We start from the raw sequence: 19530 nt of genomic DNA, 5'->3' as shown, positions 1-19530 counted from the left end.
TGACTACTGGAAAAACCATAGCCTTGACTAGACGGACCTTAGTCGGCAAGGTAATGTCTCTGCTTTTGAATATGCTATCTAGGTTGGTCATAACTTTCCTTCCAAGGAGTAAGCGTCTTTTCATTTCATGGCTGCAGTCACCATCTGCAGTGATTTTGGAGCCCCCAGAAATAAAGTCTGCTACTGTTTCCACTGTTTCCCCATCTATTTGCCATGAAGTGATGGGACCAGATGCCATGATCTTCGTTTTCTGAATGTTGAGCTTTAAGCCAACTTTTTCACTCTCCTCTTTCACTTTCATCAAGAGGCTTTTTAGTTCCTCTTTACTTTCTGCCATAAGGATGGTGTCATCTGCATATCTGAGGTTATTGATATTTCTCCGACAATCTTGATTCCAGCTTGTGTTTCTTCCAGCCCAGCGTTTCTCATGATGTACTCTGCATAGAAGTTAAATAAGCAGGGTGACGGTATACAGCCTTGACGTACTCCTTTTCCTATTTGGAACCAGTCTGTTGTTCCATGTCCAGTTCTAACTGTTGCTTCCTGACCTGCATACAGATTTCTCAAGAGGCAGGTTAGGTGGTCTGGTATTCCCATCTCTTGAAGAATTTTCCACAGTTTATTGTGATCCACAGAGTCAAAGGCTTTGGCATAGTCAATAAAGCAGAAATAGATGTTTTTCTGGAACTCTCTTGCTTTTTCCATGATCCAGCAGATGTTGGCAATTTGATCTCTGGTTCCTCTGCCTTTTCTAAAACCAGCTTGAACATCAGGGAGTTCACAGTTCATGTATTGCTGAAGGCTGGCTTGGAGAATTTTGAGCATTACTTTACTAGCATGTGAGATGAGTGCAATTGTGCGGTAGTTTGAGCATCCTTTGGCATTGCCTTTCTTTGGGATTGCAATGAAAACTGACTTTTTCCAGTCCTGTGGTCACTGCTGAGTTTTCCAAATTTGCTGGCATATTGAGTGCAGCACTTTCACAGCATCATCTTTTAGTATTTGAAATAGCTCAACTGGAATTCTATTACTTCCACTAGCTTTGTTTGTAGTGATGCTTTCTAAGGCCCACCTGACTTCACATTCCAAGATGTCTGGCTCTAGGTGAGTGATCACACCATCATGATTATCTGGATCGTGAAGATCTTTTTCGTACAGTTCTTCTGTGTATTCTTGCCACCTCTTCTCAGTTCCCTGGAAAGCTGAGTCAGACAGAACATGAAGTAAGAAGAGGGCTTTGCATTTCACATTCTGGGGTTAAGAGCAACACCTGCTGGAGGCATCCCTGGTGGCTCAGCAATAAAGAATCCACCTGCTGTGCAGGAGACACAGGAGATGCCGGTTTGATCCCTGAGTGGGGAAGATCCCCTGGAGGAGGAAATGGCAACCCACTCCAATATTCTTGCCTGGAGAATCCCATGGACAGAGGGGCGTGGCAGGCTGAAGTCCATAGAGTTGCAAAGAATTGGACACAACTGAAGGGGAGAAGGCAATGGCACCCCACTCCAGTACTCTTGCCTGGAAAATCCCATGGACAGAGGAGCCTGGTAGGCTGCAGTCCATGGGGTCGCTAAGAGTCGGACACGACTGAGCGACTTTACTTTCACTTTTTACTTTCACGCGTTGGAGAAGGAAATGACAACCCACTCCAGTGTTCTTGCCTGGAGAATCCCAGGGATGGGGAAGCCTGGTGGGCTGCTGTCTATGGGGTCGCACAGAGTCGGACACAACTGAAGCGACTTAGCAGCAGCAGCAGCAGCAGCATAAGCAACTTAGCACTAGCACGCACGCACTGCTGGAGGCAGACAGTCTACCGCCTGCACCAAGAACCCAGGCGGGAAGACTTGGGAGTCTTCTGTGGGAGTGTTTTGTTCTGATTACATCTTCTTTGCTAATAATTGAAAACGAAAGTTCTTACCTTTCCACAAAACAAGCCACCCATGCTATGGGAAGGAAAGAATTCTTGGTAAGAAAAACATTACTTTAGGAGACAGGAGGACCCCTGTGGTTGAGGGGAGAGTCGGGACGTGATCACTACGGAGGTCGAGGCCAGTGTGAAGCAGCCTCACCTCTGCAGCGGGGACACGGGGTGGGGTGGGGCCCAGAGCATAAAAGCACGTTACTCCATTTGAACAGCAACATGTGCAGCGAATCAAGCTGTAGGTGTGTGGATAATGACAGATGCAGGTGACCCAGAAGTCCCAGTGTTCAAATCTAATTCCTCCTTCATCTTTCAGGTGAGCATAAAGAGAAATTTTCTTCTCAAGATTTGTTAGACTTGAAGACAGAGAGAGGAGGCTGGCCACCTGGTTGGAACCCTAGTTCTGTCACTTGCTGTGTGAACTCCCCATTCCTCAGTCTCCCTATCTGTAAAATGGGGATAAATAGCCCCACAACTTGAGCACTCTTTACATGTGAAATATTATTCAAGTAAGTCTCTATTAAGAGGTAGGCAGCTATGGTGGTGGTAGGGACATGAAAATTCTCACCCCCCACCCCCGAAGTCATCAGGCCACCATCTGCAGCAGAAGCAAGTCCTTCTGTTTCTAGGAGGACACAGACGTACCCTTTCATGTTTGAATGATTCCAGTGTGGAGTTCAAGGAAGCTTTTTGGTCTCTGTCTTCAAGAACAAGCCAAATTGTAGTTACCAATTTTTGTTTGGTGAATCCAGGAGGCTGGAGGCAAGCAGGGGGAGAAGGAACATTTGGAGATCTGAGAGGGTGGGAGAAAGGAGTTAGAGACTATCGTTGTCATGGAGAATCCAGACTCATCATATGACTGTACCTTCAAAGCTGGGCTTCTCTGGTGGCTCAGTGGTAAAGAATCTGCCTGCCAATGCAGGAGACCCAGGTTCAATCCCTAGTTCATGAAAATCCCCTGGAGGAGGAAACGGCAACCCACTCCAGTATTTTTCCCTGGAAAATCCCATGGACAGAGGAGCCTGGTGGGCTGCAGTCCATGGGGTGGCAAGAGTCAGACATGACTTACCGACTAAACAACAATACCACCTTCAAGACCAGGGGTTGACATACAGGTTTGCACCCCACTGAGTCTAGCTGCATCACTTAAACGGGACAAATTGGATGGACTGCCATGGGCACTTGGCATTTCCACCTCATTTCCAACCTGCATCTCCTGCCCCAGTTTTGGCACCACCAAAGTCTGCATCCCAGACAAACCAGGATGATGATCACAAAAATCCCTATCCACTCCTTAAATATTAACGAGGAACTTCATTCACGTACGTGCGTGCTAAATCACTTCAGCTGTGTCTGACTCTTTGCAACTCCATGGATTGTACCCCACCAGGCTCCTCTGTCCATGGGGTTCTTCAGATAAGAATACTGGAGTAGGTTGCCATGCCCTCCTCCAGGGGATATTCCCAACCCAGGGATCAAACCCAGATCTCTTATGTCTCCTGCAGGGCAGGCAGGTTCTTTACCACTAGCATCACCTAGGAAGCCCCCAAATTCTCATGACTCCTTCTCAGTAATGCCTGAATGGTCATATTTGCTGGGGAAAAAAGGAAAACACTTCATGAGATGCTCTTTTAGATCCTGCTAACCAAGAACATCCTCTGTGCTGCAGCCGCTTGGACCTGAGTTCACCCGTTGGGAGCAGTTGTAAGAGTAACTTACCAACATCCTCCTCCTCCGTATCTCTTCCCTGACTTAGCAGGAAGATATTTGTCAAAGCCCTTTGTGGAGGTGGGGAGGAGGAGGGAGATAAACGATGTGGACCAATATGGCTGGCCATAGGACCCCTGATGAGGGAGCACTCGCCCAGTGAGGGAGCACTCCATCACTTATACAAGCCCCCCAGCTCTTCCATCCTTATCTGCCTGGGGTGCTCCAGCAGAGATTCCCTGCTGGGTAGGAAGTGGTCTGGATGACTTAGGTTTTCCAAAGCTAAAGTTCTGAGGCTCCAAATGCCAGGAAAGTCTCTCTTGCCCCAGGGATAGTGTCCACAGATGAGCCTTTGTGGGTGTTTCCAGACACTTTCCTTAGTTTGAGTCATCCCCATTGCCTGGTACCTTCAGGGCCTTCAGGATTGGTGGCTGCCGTGATGCAGCTAGCTCTGAATATAGAGGGAGGAGCTAGACTAGCACCAGACAACATCCACTGGAGCAAAGGTAGACCCACACGTTTGGCCTGGAGTGGCCCTCTTGGACAAGTCCAGGGAATAGCCTTGTCATGTCAGTTGTGGTCTTCAGTTACAGGTACCTGAATCTAACTGGATAACTGAAGAGAAGCAGGAATGTATTGGAAGGACATGGAAGATTCAGAGACTCAGAGCAAAGCCAGAGAACCAACTTGAAAACAGCAGAACAAGGCCGTAACGAATGTGTCACGCTGTCCGCGTGAATCAGCTCCAAACATCTTCAGTCTCTCTGTGAAAGATCAAATCCCCAGAGGAAAGTCGGATAGGCCAGCTGTTGTTACATGTCTGCCCCTTTACTGGGCAACATTACTGATGGTACCTAATGGCAGACTTCTATGCAGAGTACATCATGAGAAACGCTGGGCTGGAAGAAGCACAAGCTGGAATCAAGATTCTCAGGAGAAGTATCAATAACTTCAGATACGCAGATGACACCACCCTTATGGCAGAAAGTAAAGAGGAACTAAAAAGCCTCTTGATGAAAGTGAAAGAGGAGAGTGAAAAAGTTGGCTTAAAGCTTAACATTCAGAAAACGAAGATCATGGCATCTGGTCCCATCACTTCACAGGAAATAGATGGGGAAACAGTGGAAACAGTGGCAGACTTTATTTTGGGGGGCTCCAAAATCACTGCAGATGGTGATTGCAGCCATGAAATTAAAACACGCTTACTCCTTGGAAGGAAAGTTATGACCAACCTAGATAGCATATTCAAAAGCAGAGACATTACTTTGCCAACAAAGATCTGTCTAGTCAAGGCTATGGTTTTTCCAGTAGTCATGTATGGATGTGAGAGTTGGACTGTGAAGAAGGCTGAGCACCGAAGAATTGATGCTTTTGAACTGTGGTGTTGGAGAAGACTCTTGAGAGTCCCTTGGACTGCAAGGAGCTCCAACCAGTCCATCCTAAAGGAGATCAGTCCTGCGTGTTCTTTGGAAGGATTGATGCTGAAGCTGAAACTCCAGTACTTTGGCCACCTCATGGGAAGAGTTGACTCATTGGAAAAGACTCTGATGCTGGGAGGGATTGGGGGCAGGAGGAAACAGGGACGGCAAAGGATGAGATGGCTGGATGGCATCACTGACTCCATGGACATGAGTTTAAGTGAACTCCAGGAGTTGGTGATGGACAGGGAGGCCTGGCGTGCTGCAATTCACGGGGTCGCAAAGAGTCGGACACGACTGAGCAACTGAACTGAACTGAATGGCAGAGGGCAGGGGAGGAGAAGAGAGAGTTATTTTATCAGGAGAGGATGCCATGGATGATGGGTAGGAAAAGTATTAGATGTCCCTTACAGCAAGACCCAGTGGCAAATCTGCTCAGAGAGATGGCCCTGGAGCCCACCTGGATTATAGAAGAGGAGGCCGGAGGTGGGCTTAGCAATTCAGGGCAAAACTGATAGTGTGGCAGACAGCATACTATCAGAAATTGTTTCATTAAAAAATTGGTGATATTCTTTTTTTTTTTACTTTATTTTGTTTTACAATACTGTATTGGTTTTGCCAAATACATTGACATGAATCCGCCACGGGTGTACATGAGTTCCCAATCCTGAACCCTGCTCCTGACAGAAAAGTCTAGGGAGAGGATTTTTAAAACCATCTTTAATTCCACTACTGAGATATGACCACACTTAATCCTTGAGGGTGACTTTGAACCTGATGTTTAAGCACCAGTAACTGCTAGAGGAATATTTTTGTGCCATTGGCCTAATAAATGACTTAGCTGTCGCACCCAGTGAAAGAGACAGAAGAGACCCCTTTGGGCACTTAGCTCTACCTATACTGGGGACCAAGCATCCACCTGCCCTCCATCCCACAGAAGGCTCAATCTGGACACCAGCTAAAGTGGCAGACGCTTCCCCAGACATGGTCCTATATAAGGAAAGCCTCTCATGTCCATTGTACAAACGTCCAAGGAAACTTCTTGTGTTTATGTGCAGGGAGCTGTGACTCTAGATTGTTCCTGTGGGTTTCTGCAGGTTCTAATGAATTCTATATTGCCCTCTGACGTGAATAGATCACATTTCCCTCTGATCTTTAAAGGGGTCACTACCTTTGTTAAGTCACTTGCAATGATGTCAAGAATATGCATCACGATAAAGAGTACAGTTACTAGGAGGATGGAATCATGGGGCAATCCTAGTTAAAATAAAGCTACAACTGTCTTCATAATGTGTTATGTATAATACAGATGTGTGCGTGCTTAAATTCCTGAACCTATATATTTATGAATTTAAAACTGAGAGCTTGCTTGTTTTGACCTTTGCTGACATTTGCTAAGGGATGGAATTTGTGGTGCTGTAAAAGTTCAAAGTCCATCCCTTGGAACTAGAGAAATCTGAACAGTTCCACAATGAACCCTCAGGAGGAGAACAGGCCACATTCCTATTAACAGAGTCTACCTTCAGAATTGGATGGAATCACTCTTGAAAGAAAGACTTCACCCTTTGTCCACAGAAGAGTACTACCCCTCTTTGTTCTTATAACTCATCTCGTGTGTCTCAGACTCCAGCCTCCCTCATTCTAATATCTTCAGGGAATGTGCTTTCTTTACTAAAATGCTTCATCTCTACAGAAAGGGAGTTCCTAGGTCAAGACTGGGGACTACTGGACTTGGTATAGTGATACACAAAGGACTTCGGCAGTGGGAATTCTTTCTTCTCGTATTTCTTCTATGAGACTTTCATGAGCTCCTTTAATTCTCTCATTTCTTATCATTGTTCTTCAGGAGTCTGCTTTAGTCCTCTTCATTTTTTCAATCTATTTCTCCTCTTGAGTGATCTAGCCCACTCAAGATCCTGAATTTTATACCTCTGACCCAGCTTTCTTTCAAGTTCCAGACCCAGTTACCCACACGGCACTCCACATTTCTACCTTAAAGTTGTCACCAGCACCTCAAACTCAGCATGTCCTCCAAGCTTACTCTTCTTCCCGTGTTTCTGATCTCAGTCAATGGCACCACGACTCGGTCAAGCTAGAAACTTACGAGTCATTACACCTCCCTCACTCTCTCCTCATTCTGTTCACCACATGCTATTTAATTTTACTCATTTGGTGAATCAATTTTAACCTCCTATTCTGTGCCAGACATCGTGTTGAGGATCTAATGGTGAGCAAAAATAATTGGTCCCTGCCCTCATGGAGCTTACAGTCCAGTTGGGGAAACAGATAAACGATGTTATGAAAGACATATGTGGACTCTTCAGCATGTACCTGGGGAACAGGGAAGCCCTTGAAGGAAGGACATTTAAGAGAAGAGCTAAAGAATGCCTTAGAGTTAACTAGATCAAGGGCTGGGGTGGGGCGTTCAACTTCTAAGCAGACAACACTGTCCAGGAGGTGGAGTGAAAGAGACTTCCAGGAAGCCTTCGCGGTTCATGCAGAAGAAGTTGCAGGGTAATGATAACAGAAGAGACTGGAGAGGCAGGCAGAGGCCCCACCGTTCACCACCTTGTGAGGATGCTGGGCCTTCTCCTGAGGACAGAGAAGAGTCTGAAGACTTTGAGGGGAGGGTAGAGTCAAAGGGTAATAGATCTATGTATGAACATCACTCTGGCTACAACGTGGAGAGTGGATTAGGTAGGGCCTGAGCGGACGTGGGAGGGTAGAGGAAGACGGCCCATTGGCTTCCTTCCTGCCGCTCCTGTGGCCACGGTCCCCAGCCCTGAATTTGTCTGTCTCCTGCCTTCCAGCAGAAGACATTGCTACTGTTCCCCCCCTCAGGCTCCACCTTCAGTGTGGCTTACCTGCCAATTTCTCTCAACAGAAAGGAAACCCAGTGAGTCTACACTGCGCTCAAAATAAAGTTCAAATGCCCTAAGTGGCCACAAGTCCCTTTAAACCCAGCCCTTGTCTCCCTCTCCAATGCCACCTCCAACCACTAGTCCTCAAGTACCCTATGCCTTGGTCCACTAAAAGGGAATTTGAGAGGCGGAGAGCAGTTTGAGGGGAATGGCCCAGAGGAGCAGAAGCAACCAAGCCAAGGCTGAGGGTTGAGTCCCAGGTCCAGCGTGTTGACCCAGCTAAGAACACAGGAAACTGGCCCAAGTCAGGGTCTCAGGCAACGTCAGGCAGTTGGCTCTGAGTATCAGGGACCCACACCCGGGAAGCACTTGGGAACAGGGCCTCTGGCAGCTGGGATGTAAGACCAGAGGCATAGATGCTGGGAAGTGGTGACGGGGACAAGACTCTGAGCTTTGAGAGATGGGAGCTTAAGAGCAGGACCCTGGTCACAGGAGAACAGAGGCCCTAGGATAGCCAGGATGCCAGCTGATAAAGAACGGGCAGGACCCAGAGATGGGAGGCTCAGAAGGTCAAGGACAAAGGCTTGCCCAGAGATGGGAGGCTCAGAAGGTCAAGGACAAAGGCTGACTCCAGGTTAGCTTGGTAAGGAGAAGCCCTGGGGAGCTCTTAATAGTCTACCTATAAAGGAATAGAAGCCAGAATGAATCCTAGAGTATAAGGGGCAAGGCTAGATGTTGAGGCTGGAGCGAGAAGGTCCTGAAGGAAGGAGCCAGGCAGCTGCTTCTACCCTGCACACTAAGATCTTCATTGCTGTGGCTAATCCACAGGACACACACAAGTCAAGAGCGGGACGATTTAGCCCAATAAACCCCAAGGAGCTGTGATGACTTGGGGGGCCCATCCCACTTCAAGGTGAATGAAATCTTAACATTAGGGTGGTTCTGAGAGTAGCTCTGTAACTCTAAGGAGGGCCTCTGGAGACCTTGGCTGTGTACAGTTCTCATGGTAACTGAAAGACTATGACATGCTTAAGAGGGTGGTGAGGTCATAGAACCCAAGCTTTATAAAGTAAGTGCACCATGTGTGCCTCATTTATTTTTTAAAAGAAACCTCTGAGAAGAGCTTAGAACAATTTTTTCCCCCCCGAGTGCCATTTCCCAAAGGTACTCACGGAACAATCAGGTGTGACTGTAATGGCTGCACTGAGTTGTCTTTTGGACAGTGTGAGGAGGGACATCAAGAAGGTGGACAGAGAGCTGAGGCAGCTGCGATGCATTGACGAGCTCAGCGCGCGGTGCCTCTGCGACTTGTACACGCACCCCTACTGCTGCTGTGACCTGCACCCCTACCCCTACTGCCTGTGCTACACGAAGCGGCCGCGCTCCTGCGGCCTGTGCGACCTCTACCCGTGCTGCCTGTGTGACGTGAAGCTGTACTGTCTTCGCCCGTCTCTCAGAAGTCTGGAGAGGAAAGCCATTAGAGCGATAGAGGATGAGAAGAGAGAGCTTGCCAAGTAAGACAACACCTTCAGGTGCATTAGCCTCCTAGGTTGGAATCAGGGAGGAGAGGGTGACAATCGATACTCGAACAAAGATGAACCGGGTTCACGATAATGACTCTGGTGACACAGAAAAGATTTAAGAAAAGAAGAGGAAACGGGTCCATAATGGGAACTGTAAGATTCTCCAAAGACAGTGTAATGATGTCGATTGGCAAGGTTGTTTTCGGCTTATGGCAGGAGCGCCAACGTGATAGATAATGTGGCTTTAATGGGGGAAAGGAAACAGGGGGTTGTCATTAAAAAGCTATTGGGAGCAGCAAACGAAACATTTTTTCTGGTTATGAGTAAAGTGATTTGAGTGTATTTCGGCTTACAGAAATGACTATGGGAGAAGTAATAATAATTGATCAAGTCAAACATTTGCCAGAGGCTTTAAGAGCAGGGGAGAAAATTGAACAAGAGAGGCATTTATTTGGTTTTATAGGAAATCCTTTCTCCTATTCTCCAACTCTTGATGACTTCAAATTCATCTGGTATTGGGCTTATTGTCTGCCTCCCCCTTCAGCTATAGTAAAGATTGTGTAAAGAAATTACAGAACTGAAGCCACAGTGTTCAGAATACAGTTGCAAAGGTTTTAATTGAACTGGATAATTTTAAATTTACTTTACAAGTTTTTTTGGTTTTCATCACATTTTACTTTTTGGCCTGAGAAAACTTTCTTTTTCTGTCTACTTATGCCATTTAATCTGTAACTATGATAGAAAAAATAGTTGAAAGCATTGTCACCTGGTTAAACAAATTATGGTACATTCATGCATTGGGATAATATGTAGCTGTAAAAAGAACTGATGAAGCATTTTAAGTATTGTCATACTAAGTGAAAAAAGGTGCAGAAAAACTACTTAATATGCTACTATTTTTTAAAAGATGGCACAAATAGATGATCTTTTTATTTAATTATATTTGACATAATATTGTATGAATTTAAGGTGTACAATGTTGCAAATTTCATACATTTATATATTATGATTGCCATCGTAGCAATAATTAGCTATCTCTATTGTGCTACACAGGGGCTTCCCTAGTGGCTCAGTGGTAAAGAATCCTTCTGCCAATGCAGGAAATGAGGGTTTGATCCCTGGGTTGGGAAGATTCCCTGGAGAAGGAAATAGCAACACACGCCAGTATTCTTGCCTGGGAAATCCCAGGGATAGAGGAGCCTGGTGGGCTACAGTCCATGGGGTCACAAAGAGTTAGGACTTAGTGACTAAACATGGAGGAGGCAATGGCACCCCACTCCAGTACTCTTGCCTGGAAAATCCCATGGACGGAGGAGCCTGGAAAGCTTCGGTCCATGGGGTTGCTAAGAGTCAGACACGACTGAGCGACTTCACTTTCACTTTTCACTTTCATGCATTGGAGAAGGAAATGGCAACCCACTCCAGTGTTCTTGCCTGGAGAATTCCAGGGACAGGGGAGCCTGGTGGGCTGCACAGAGTCAGACACGACTGAAGTCTAAACAACAACAACAAACTGTGTTACATATTTCCTTTTAGTGACTGGATTGATTAAGCCCTAGCCTCTTATCCAGTTTGATGATTATAATACAATGTTTCTTTTGTCTACATTTACTATACTGTGCATTAGATCTCTAGGACTTACTACTCATTGCCAGTTTGTATCCTTAAACAATGTCCTTCTTATCCCAGTGATAAGATTAACAGATTAGATGATAGATTAGACAGACAGATATATTAACAGATGAATAGATAGAAAGAAAGAAAAAGGAGGGAAGGGAACAAGGAAGGAAGCGGAGAGAGGAAAGGGAGAGAGAGGAAGAAAGAAAAAGAAAGATGACGATGGATGGATGGATGAAGACAGAAAGAGAATGAAGCCCTTGACAACAGGGACAGAGATGATTCCCTGGAAAGGGCAATAGAACAATTACTGTCTAGGTCATTGGTCACCAAAGGTCAGTAATGAACTTCCTTCAATAGTCTGAGATGGGACCATTGCCAAATAAACTCATCTACACTCAATCTGAGCCAATTTTAATTTTTATCCCATCAAGTATCAAGTTACATAAATTTCATGCAAGGGTCCTTTTAAAAAAATATTTGGTCTGAATGAAGGGCTACTTGTGAGTAGCCTGTGTCTACCTCCCCGTGCCTCTGACTATTCAAATACTTGCTCCAAGTCTGCTCAGTCTGTCTCCAGGCTGTCTTACTCTCCGGACTCTCCAGGTGAGCTCTTCACCAGCTGGGCACTCTCCGCCTACTCTGGGAGTCTCTTCTTAATGATCTGCAGTAGACATGACTTCAAGCTTAAATCCCAGCAGTGTGGTTTATAGAAGAGGTAACACTTGCTATGGTTTGTGATACTTTACCTGACGATGTCTGGATTTTTCGCTTTTTTCACACTGTGGCCTGCAGCAGTATACGAAGCTGCTGCTGTCTTCTGAGATCTCTGAACTGATATCCTGAGTTCATTTCAGAAATGACCTCAGGTCTGCCCTCTTCCCCGCTACTTTTCTTCCTATTCAGACCACCTTGAGAAACTCTCCTATGCTCTAACAGCTTGACATTTCACTGTCCTGAAAAGCTTCGAGTTACCTGCAAACCTAAATATTCAAATTTCTGAATATGAATGAAAATGTTAAAGCTTGGTCCAGCTCTAGTCCCAGAGGACTCCCACTATCATTTTTTTTTCAGTGAAATGCCTCTTCTTATCTCTCCGCTCCCAACCCATGACTGAATGGATTCAGAAATATCATGTTGATTCGATTTTTAAAAAACAATCTTGGGTGTGAAACCTTCCCAAGGCTTTTAGAATCTAGAAAACATATGCATGTGACCTTTTACCCTTTAAAGCAAAAGCTAGCAGTTTGGTTAGATATGACATGTCCTCTTAGGTGCCAGGACATGTTGTCCAGAAGCTTCTTTGCCCAATGCAGAAGATTCCTTGGTCTATAGTTGCCATGGCCCCACTGGAATTGTTTTTCTGTGTGAGAGTCTGTGTGCTCCGTCTTTGGGTGTTCCATTAATAATGGGCAAGAAGTTTTGGCAGGCCATATAATTTTCCCCAAAAGTCATTTGAGCCTTCCTGTGTATGTGATTGGTGTGTATTTGATTGTGTGTGTGTATTTGTAGTCTGGGTACAGAAGGTCCAAATTCTTTTCATGGTTTACTAAGCAGCTACTTCTAAAGACACCTTGGCAGTATCTCCAATAGTGGAGACCCAAGTAAGCACTTCCATTTCATTAGCTTCTTTGAAATTCTTTTCTTCTCCCCCAATTACTTTTGTACTCTAAGCACCAGCCTTTTCCCTGACCCTTCCTTCCTCTTCTGAACTGAGAGAGACTGAAGTTACCGAGTTTGATTTCTCTTGTAAGAAACCATGCGACCAGCCTGATGTAAGTTTGCACTTGAATTGCCCCTGCATTTCGTGGGCTTCCTGTCCTCTGTACACAAATCGTAGAAACAAAGCCAGCCCCTCCTCAATCCTGCCCTTAGAAGTGAAGTTGCTCAGTCGCGTGTGACTGTTTGCAATCCCATGGACTGTAGTTTACCAGGCTCCTCCTTCCATGGAATTTTCCAGGCAAGAGTACTAGAATGGCTTGCCATTTCCTTCTCCAGGGGATCTTCCCAACCCGGGAACTGAACCCAGGTCTCCCACATTGCAGGCAGACACTTTACCCTCTGGGTAAGAGCCATCCTGCCCTTAGCAGTTCATTATCTAATTATAGCTCATATTGGAGTGGCTCCAACACCAGGCTCTAGTGTTCATGGGCAAATGAACCTTGATTTGCAGCTGCGCCTAGGAACGCCCTAGGCTCAATGCTGAGCCCTTTGCAGGTACCTGGAAATTCATCCTGAGACTGCTTCCGTTCACTCATCCAAGTATCCTTGGCTGATCTGCAGCTCAAGAAGTTCCCTTAAAAAACCCCCCACGTCAGAGGCATCATCTTCTGAGAACTTTGAAACCAGCCTTCTCATTTCCTTTTACCCCTCACACTCTGAGTATGAAGTTCTCCCTGCATCACCCTCCTTGGGGGAGGCTGATGACTGTCAGCCCCCAGAGTGCATTTTTTGTGGTTTAGCAGTGCCTCCCTGGGTTTTAAGCCCGCAGGCAAATCACTCCGCTCCCCCCACCCACCTCATTCTTTGACCCAAAGATCAGGGCATAGTCACACTGTGGGAAGCCAGCAGAGAGGAACCCAGGGACTCTGCGGCTTTACCTTACAGCTGGCGGTAGGCTGACTCTCCCAAGGAGCGGAGAGCTCACTCTTTCCCTCTGTGACCTTGCAGAGCTGGAAGCAAGCTGAGCCCCTTGTCCCCTCTCACCGCAATCTCTTTGTACCCATAGGTCTCAGGGCCCAGGCACCCAGGGCAGCAGGAGTAGGAGTTGCTGCCCCTGCAGGCCAAGGGCATGTCCATTATTTAGCCTTAGTGTTTAATGACACAGGACTTGGGGCTTGGCCACTTAAAGCCTCATATTTCGGGGAAGTCTGTGTAAGGCAGAGACTGATAAAGAGACTTACCTTTATCGAGTGAAAATCAAGTGCCTAGCACATCGTCTTCATTTAATTCTTGCAACATCTTGGCCAACTTAGAGATGATGAGACAGAGTCAGGGCAACGTTCTTGATCCTCAGGATACGGGAAGCCGGGTCTTGAGGTCAGGTTTGCCTGAGTTCTGGAATCAATGTGCTTAAACGGCCTGGTCAGCAATGGTCGGAGTGATCTGCTGTCTGAACCCAGCAGCCAGCATCCCCTGGAACTTGTTAGAAATGCAAAATCTTGGTTCCCTCCTCAGACCAGCTGAATCAGAAACTCCGGGGGTGAGGCCCAGGCACCTGTGTTTGAACAAGTGCCACAGGTGTTCAGATGCAACTGTGTGGTGCCACCCTGCTCCCGCTGAGAGTCATACTTCTCCAGTATCATCCAAAATCAGGAGAGAGACAAGGCAAGGAGACAGGAAGAGGCAAAAGAAGAGGGAAAGATGTGTTGGAAAGGAACAAGTAAGCTGAAAGGGGTCTAAGGAGAAAAAGTAACTAGAGGAAGGGCAGTCATCCTCTGGTTCAGTGTAGAGACTGGCCTTCTCGTCATCCTCTTCACACCTTATTCGTCACTCGGCAGAAAACTGATTCATCTCTTTGTGAAGATGGCTGGCGGTATCACTCCCCTTTGCTCTGGGCAGAATCACATACAGGAGCGTGGTCATACCTTCAGGTGAAATCCAGTTTCAGTCGGGAGGGGAGGTGACACCCCAGAGTGGCAGGCAAACAGTGCTGCCCACTCGCTCTTCCCCAGTTTTCCTAAGAGGCTTCTGCCAGCCACCAAAGAGGCTGACTTGCCTCTGTTGACCGTGACTAACCTCCGCCCTCATGGTCACAGTAAAGCAGGCCATCTCCCTTTACCCAGAACCTCATAGAGCCAAGGAAAATCTCATGTAGGGTGAAGGTACATTGCCAGGCAGGAGTCAGGTTGCAAGTCCGAGCTGAATCTAATGAGTAAACTGAGGCTTCTGCAATTGCTCCTAAACCCACACATCCCCACAGGTCACACCTGACCTAGCAGCACAAGAAAGGAGAAACCTGATCCAGCCAAGACTTCCGGGGCAATTTCGTGAGGCCCCCGTGCACCTGCTGCAGTGGAGAGGGGGCCAGAGTGACAGGAATAGTGGAAGAGGGGGACATCTAAGCAAAACCCAAAGTAAATATGAATTTATACCCCAAGACTCAGATTGCTGAGAGGAGGGGATGGATCTGGGAGCTGGCTTTGGCTTGTAGATCGGGCTCCCAGATCCATCTCCTACAGAAGGCAAGAGGGCTTTTGTGGTCTGTTAAAAAAGAAAAAATAGTCCATCTCTTTGTTTATTTGTACTTTGAGTTTTCTGGGCTTACCAGGTGGCGCTAGTGGTAAAAAACCCATCTGCCAATTTAGGAGACGTGAGACTCAGGTTCGATTCCTGGGTTAGGAAGATCCCCTGAAGAAGGGAATGGCTACCCACGCCAGTGTTATTGCCTAGAGAATCCCATGGACAGAGGAGCCGGGTGGGCTGCAGTCCACGGGGTCACAGAGTCGGCCGTGACTGAAGCGACCGAGCACAGCACATTTTGAGTTTTCTACAGTGAACTTGTGTAACGTATGAAACAAAAAGCAGTAAGTGTATAAACAAAATTCAGCATAAAAGTCAGAATAAAAAATATATCTCAGGTTAATCACCCAATCACAGTCCAGACTCCTCAAACCAGAAGACGTTCTAAAAAGCACACATGCCAAGGCCTCTCTTTGGAGGCCAAAGATGCAAGATTTGCCAGGAGTGGCTCTTAGAATACAGATTTTTTTTTTTCTTTAATGTTAGGGAGTAAACAGAAGAGCATTTCAGAGCATTAGGTGGTCTTTGGAAGGCTCAGGCAATTAGAAAGAAAGTGGTCCCTGAGGAGGCCCAGAGCAGGCAGGGCTGATGCCAGGCCCCCAAGACTGAGTGTCTGGGTCCTCAAGCTGAGAGCTCAGTCTAAGTGATGGTTAAAATCATGACCTTGGCATTGAACAGGCCTGGATTTGAATCTAGGCTCTGCACTCACCACCTTCCGCATCTCCCCATCTATAAAACAGTGACAATTCCGCCTGCGAGACAGGGTTCTCATGCAGGTCAAACGAAACAATGCCTCCAATGGCTTAGGACTTTCCATGGCACATTGTGGGACACACACACACAGACAAAAGCCTAACGTGCTAACCGTGCTCGGAGCACTGGTACAGGTCCTTTTCATTCATTAACTAATTTGTCTCATGAAACCCCTAGAAATGGGTTACTGGTATTGTCCCAGTTTTACAGATGAGGAAACTGAGGCAAAGAGAGGTTAAGAAGCCTGCCCAGGGTTTCATAACTGATAAGACAAGGAGTTGAGATTTAAATGCAAGAGAAAGTGCTGATCATTTTGTAATGGACAAAAGTATCAGATCACTATGTTGTGCCCCAGGAACGTTGTAGGTCAATTATACTTTAGAAAAACCCAACCAACAAACCAACCAGACAGAAAAAGAGATCAGATTTGTGGTTACTAGAGGGATGAGGAAGGGGGAGGATTGGATAAAAGTGGTCGAAAGGTACAAACTTCCAGTTATAAGGTAAATAAGTACTAGGCATGAAATATACAATATGATTAATTAACAGTGCTGTAGGGTGTATATGAAAGTTAAGAGACTAAATCCTAGCTGTTCTCATCACAAGGAAGAAGATCCTTCTGTTTAATTCAGTATCTATATGAAGTGATAGATAATCACTAAACTTACTGAGATAATCATTTCATGATGTATGTTAAGTCAAATCATTATGCTATACACCTTAAATTTACAATGCGGTATGTCAATTATCTCTCAATAAAACTGGAAAGAAAAAGAAGAAAATTAAAAATAAACAGTAAAAATAAACTTCCAGAGAGATCTGGAAGACCAAACACTCACTGATATAGTTAACAAGGGTTTACCTGTGGGAGGGTGTGGTTCCCATGGGCCGGCTCTCATTTCTTACTTTACACCCTTCTGTAAAGTTTGACTCCTCACAGTGACTAGTGTTTACTTCAGCTGGGTTTTTTTTTTTAATAGAGGTTAAAATGCTGCTTGTCAAGTTGTGTCTGAGCCCCACCGTCTGAGCTTCTCCCTCCCACCCTTTCTTTTTCCTAAACTCCAGACTGAGAAGAACAACAAATAGAATTCTGGCCTCCTCTTGCTGTAGCAGTAACATTTTAGGATCGGTGAACGTGTGCGGCTTTGAACCAGATCAAGTCAAGGTTAGAGTGAAGGACGGAAAGGTGTGCGTGTCGGCCGAGCGCGAGAACAGATACGACTGCCTGGGGTCGAAAAAATACAGCTACATGAACATCTGCAAAGAGTTCAGCTTGCCGCCGTGCGTGGACGAGAAGGACGTGACGTACTCCTACGGGCTCGGCAGTTGCGTGAAGATCGAGTCTCCTTGCTACCCTTGCACGTCTCCCTGTAACCCTTGTAACCCCTGTAGCCCCTGTAGCCCCTGTAACCCCTGCAGCCCCTGTAGCCCCTGCAGCCCCTGTAACCCCTGTGACCCCTGTAACCCCTGTAACCCCTGCAACCCCTGCTTTCCTTGTGGGAGCCGGTTTTCCTGTAGGAAGATGATCTTGTAAAGCATAGGAACCTAGGACTTAGTAGAAGTCATGTATCCAGCCAGGCAGCTCTTCCAGTGTTTCTCTCCCCCTTCCCATGGCCCGTGTTATTCAAGAACATAGGCAACTGAATACATAACTGCAACCCACTGGCGTGTGCAAGTCTTTTGGTTCAAACCCCACTCCTGAGCCCCACCTGGTTAGTGGGCATCAGAAGGATGAAGAGATGGGCATGGAAGGTGAATGGTGAAGTCTGCCCTTCCGTGTGCTACTTCACACCCCACTAATGCCAAAGCCCGGGAAAAGAGATTTTGTGGGTGGGCATCCTCACATGTTGCTTTTCCAAATGAGTCAGTGACATGACCTCGTCCAGAAATTAAACAATCAAAGCAGAAAAGGAGACTAGTTAGGGTTGAAGACAAGCACTTTTTCAAAGCTGCTATGGTAGGGAGCATTGGAGAGAAAGTGACTCCCCAAGGGACATGTGGTTGGGTTTTGACTGGGGGCAACGAACAGAGTACAAATGTATGGGGAGAAAACCCACTGAGAGAGGGTAGGGTGGCCATACAGCTGCTGTTTCTCAACATTCCTGTGATTTGGGGGAAGGGCCAGCTGTGGCTCGGGGTGGTTTGCAAACTCCTCAGGATTTATTTCAACTATGCTTTCCTCAGTCCCTAAAACTACTTCAAGGCACAGAAGTTCAGTCCAACGTTCACGAGTGGAAGGTACAGCTTTCACAAAATGATAGCATAGTTTACCTGAACTTGGATCCTCACGGACACGGCCCATGAGTCACTCGACCACCAAGACAGAAATAAGTGTAAAGCAGAGGGAGATGACGAGGCAGGCTCAGAATGAGGACATGGGCTGATTTCACGTCTGATTTTTACAAGGAACATAAAGCCTACACGTTTGCAGAGTAAGTCTCTTTACTAGTCTCAGCTGCATGTGGGTTAAAGCCTTGGTTCCACATGGGAATCACTTAGGAACCTTTAAAAACATGGATGCCAAACCATAAAGAGAAAAAAGACAAACCACACACACACAATGCACAAAAGAAAAAAAATCAAGAAAATGTTTTAAAAAAGGAAAAAAAAAATACACTGAGATTTTTAGAAGTCTTCCCAGGTAAGACTTTGAATCACACAGGGAAGGTTGAGAAACCCTGGATGGGATCTTAAAGCTCTCCCATCCCTGTTTCTTTAAAAGTTTCCTTCAAGGTTAAAGAATATTGGTGGTGATAGAAAACATAGTTTGCTTTTAGTTGAGGGACATAATGGCCCACTAATACAGGTGGTAGATATAAAATATTGAATATTTCAAAAATTTATTACCTAGCAACTAGGTATAAATGAATGTTTGTGTGTACCAAATGGTAGAGTTACCTTTATAAGTGTCTTGCCACGCTTTGATTACATGTTCATAAATATTCTAGTTTCTAAGTAACACGTTTTTAAAATGGATTTTGAAAAAATTTCATGCTGTTGGGTCAGGGGAATCCGGCTGGGGTCTTGAATAAGCGGGAATCCCTGTCCTCTGGAGGGTGCCATTCCAGGGCATGCCTGGTGACAGTTCATGCTCTTATTCACCTACCCACCTGCTCACCCTCTTGTTGGTCCAGATTCATTCATTTACTAACATGCCAAGCCAGACTTATCCATTTAAATACCAGGTACTGTGTTCTATACACTCTTAACCAATGCCTCAAATTCAAGAAGGTGCTTGGAGAGATTGGGAGAGGAGGGAGTTCTGAAGAAACTGAATTTACAAGGACTAAGAGAGGCTGGAGGGGCATTCTGGATGCAACTTGGGTATTTCTGAAAAATGCATTGATTTACATCACCGCCTGGCAGGATCCCTCAGGGAAGCCAGAGGCCACCCCTCAGCTGGAAGCCTGGCCTGTGGTGGTGGGTTAATTGCCTGAATCTGCTCATCATCCTCACAGGGAAAACTGATATAAAGGCAAGGGTTTGTC

General features: G+C 46.1%; 1 protein-coding gene across 1 annotated transcript; it reads left to right on the top strand.

Annotated features, from left to right (window-relative positions):
• Positions 1-9101: 9101 nt before the first annotated feature.
• On the top strand, positions 9102-17679 carry ODF1 (outer dense fiber of sperm tails 1). The gene is made up of 2 exons (XM_040261970.1): positions 9102-9421; positions 17108-17679. The coding sequence occupies exons 1-2, from the start codon at positions 9102-9104 to the stop codon at positions 17574-17576; spliced, it is 789 nt and encodes a 262-aa protein (XP_040117904.1). The 3' UTR covers positions 17577-17679.
• The last annotated feature ends 1851 nt before the right edge of the window (positions 17680-19530 follow it).

The sequence above is a fragment of the Oryx dammah genome, unplaced genomic scaffold (assembly GCF_014754425.2).
Source record: "Oryx dammah isolate SB20612 unplaced genomic scaffold, SCBI_Odam_1.1 HiC_scaffold_19, whole genome shotgun sequence".
NCBI lineage: Eukaryota > Metazoa > Chordata > Mammalia > Artiodactyla > Bovidae > Oryx > Oryx dammah.
The sequence above is the reverse complement of the archived record's forward strand: the minus strand, read 5'-3'. Positions and strand labels throughout refer to the sequence as shown.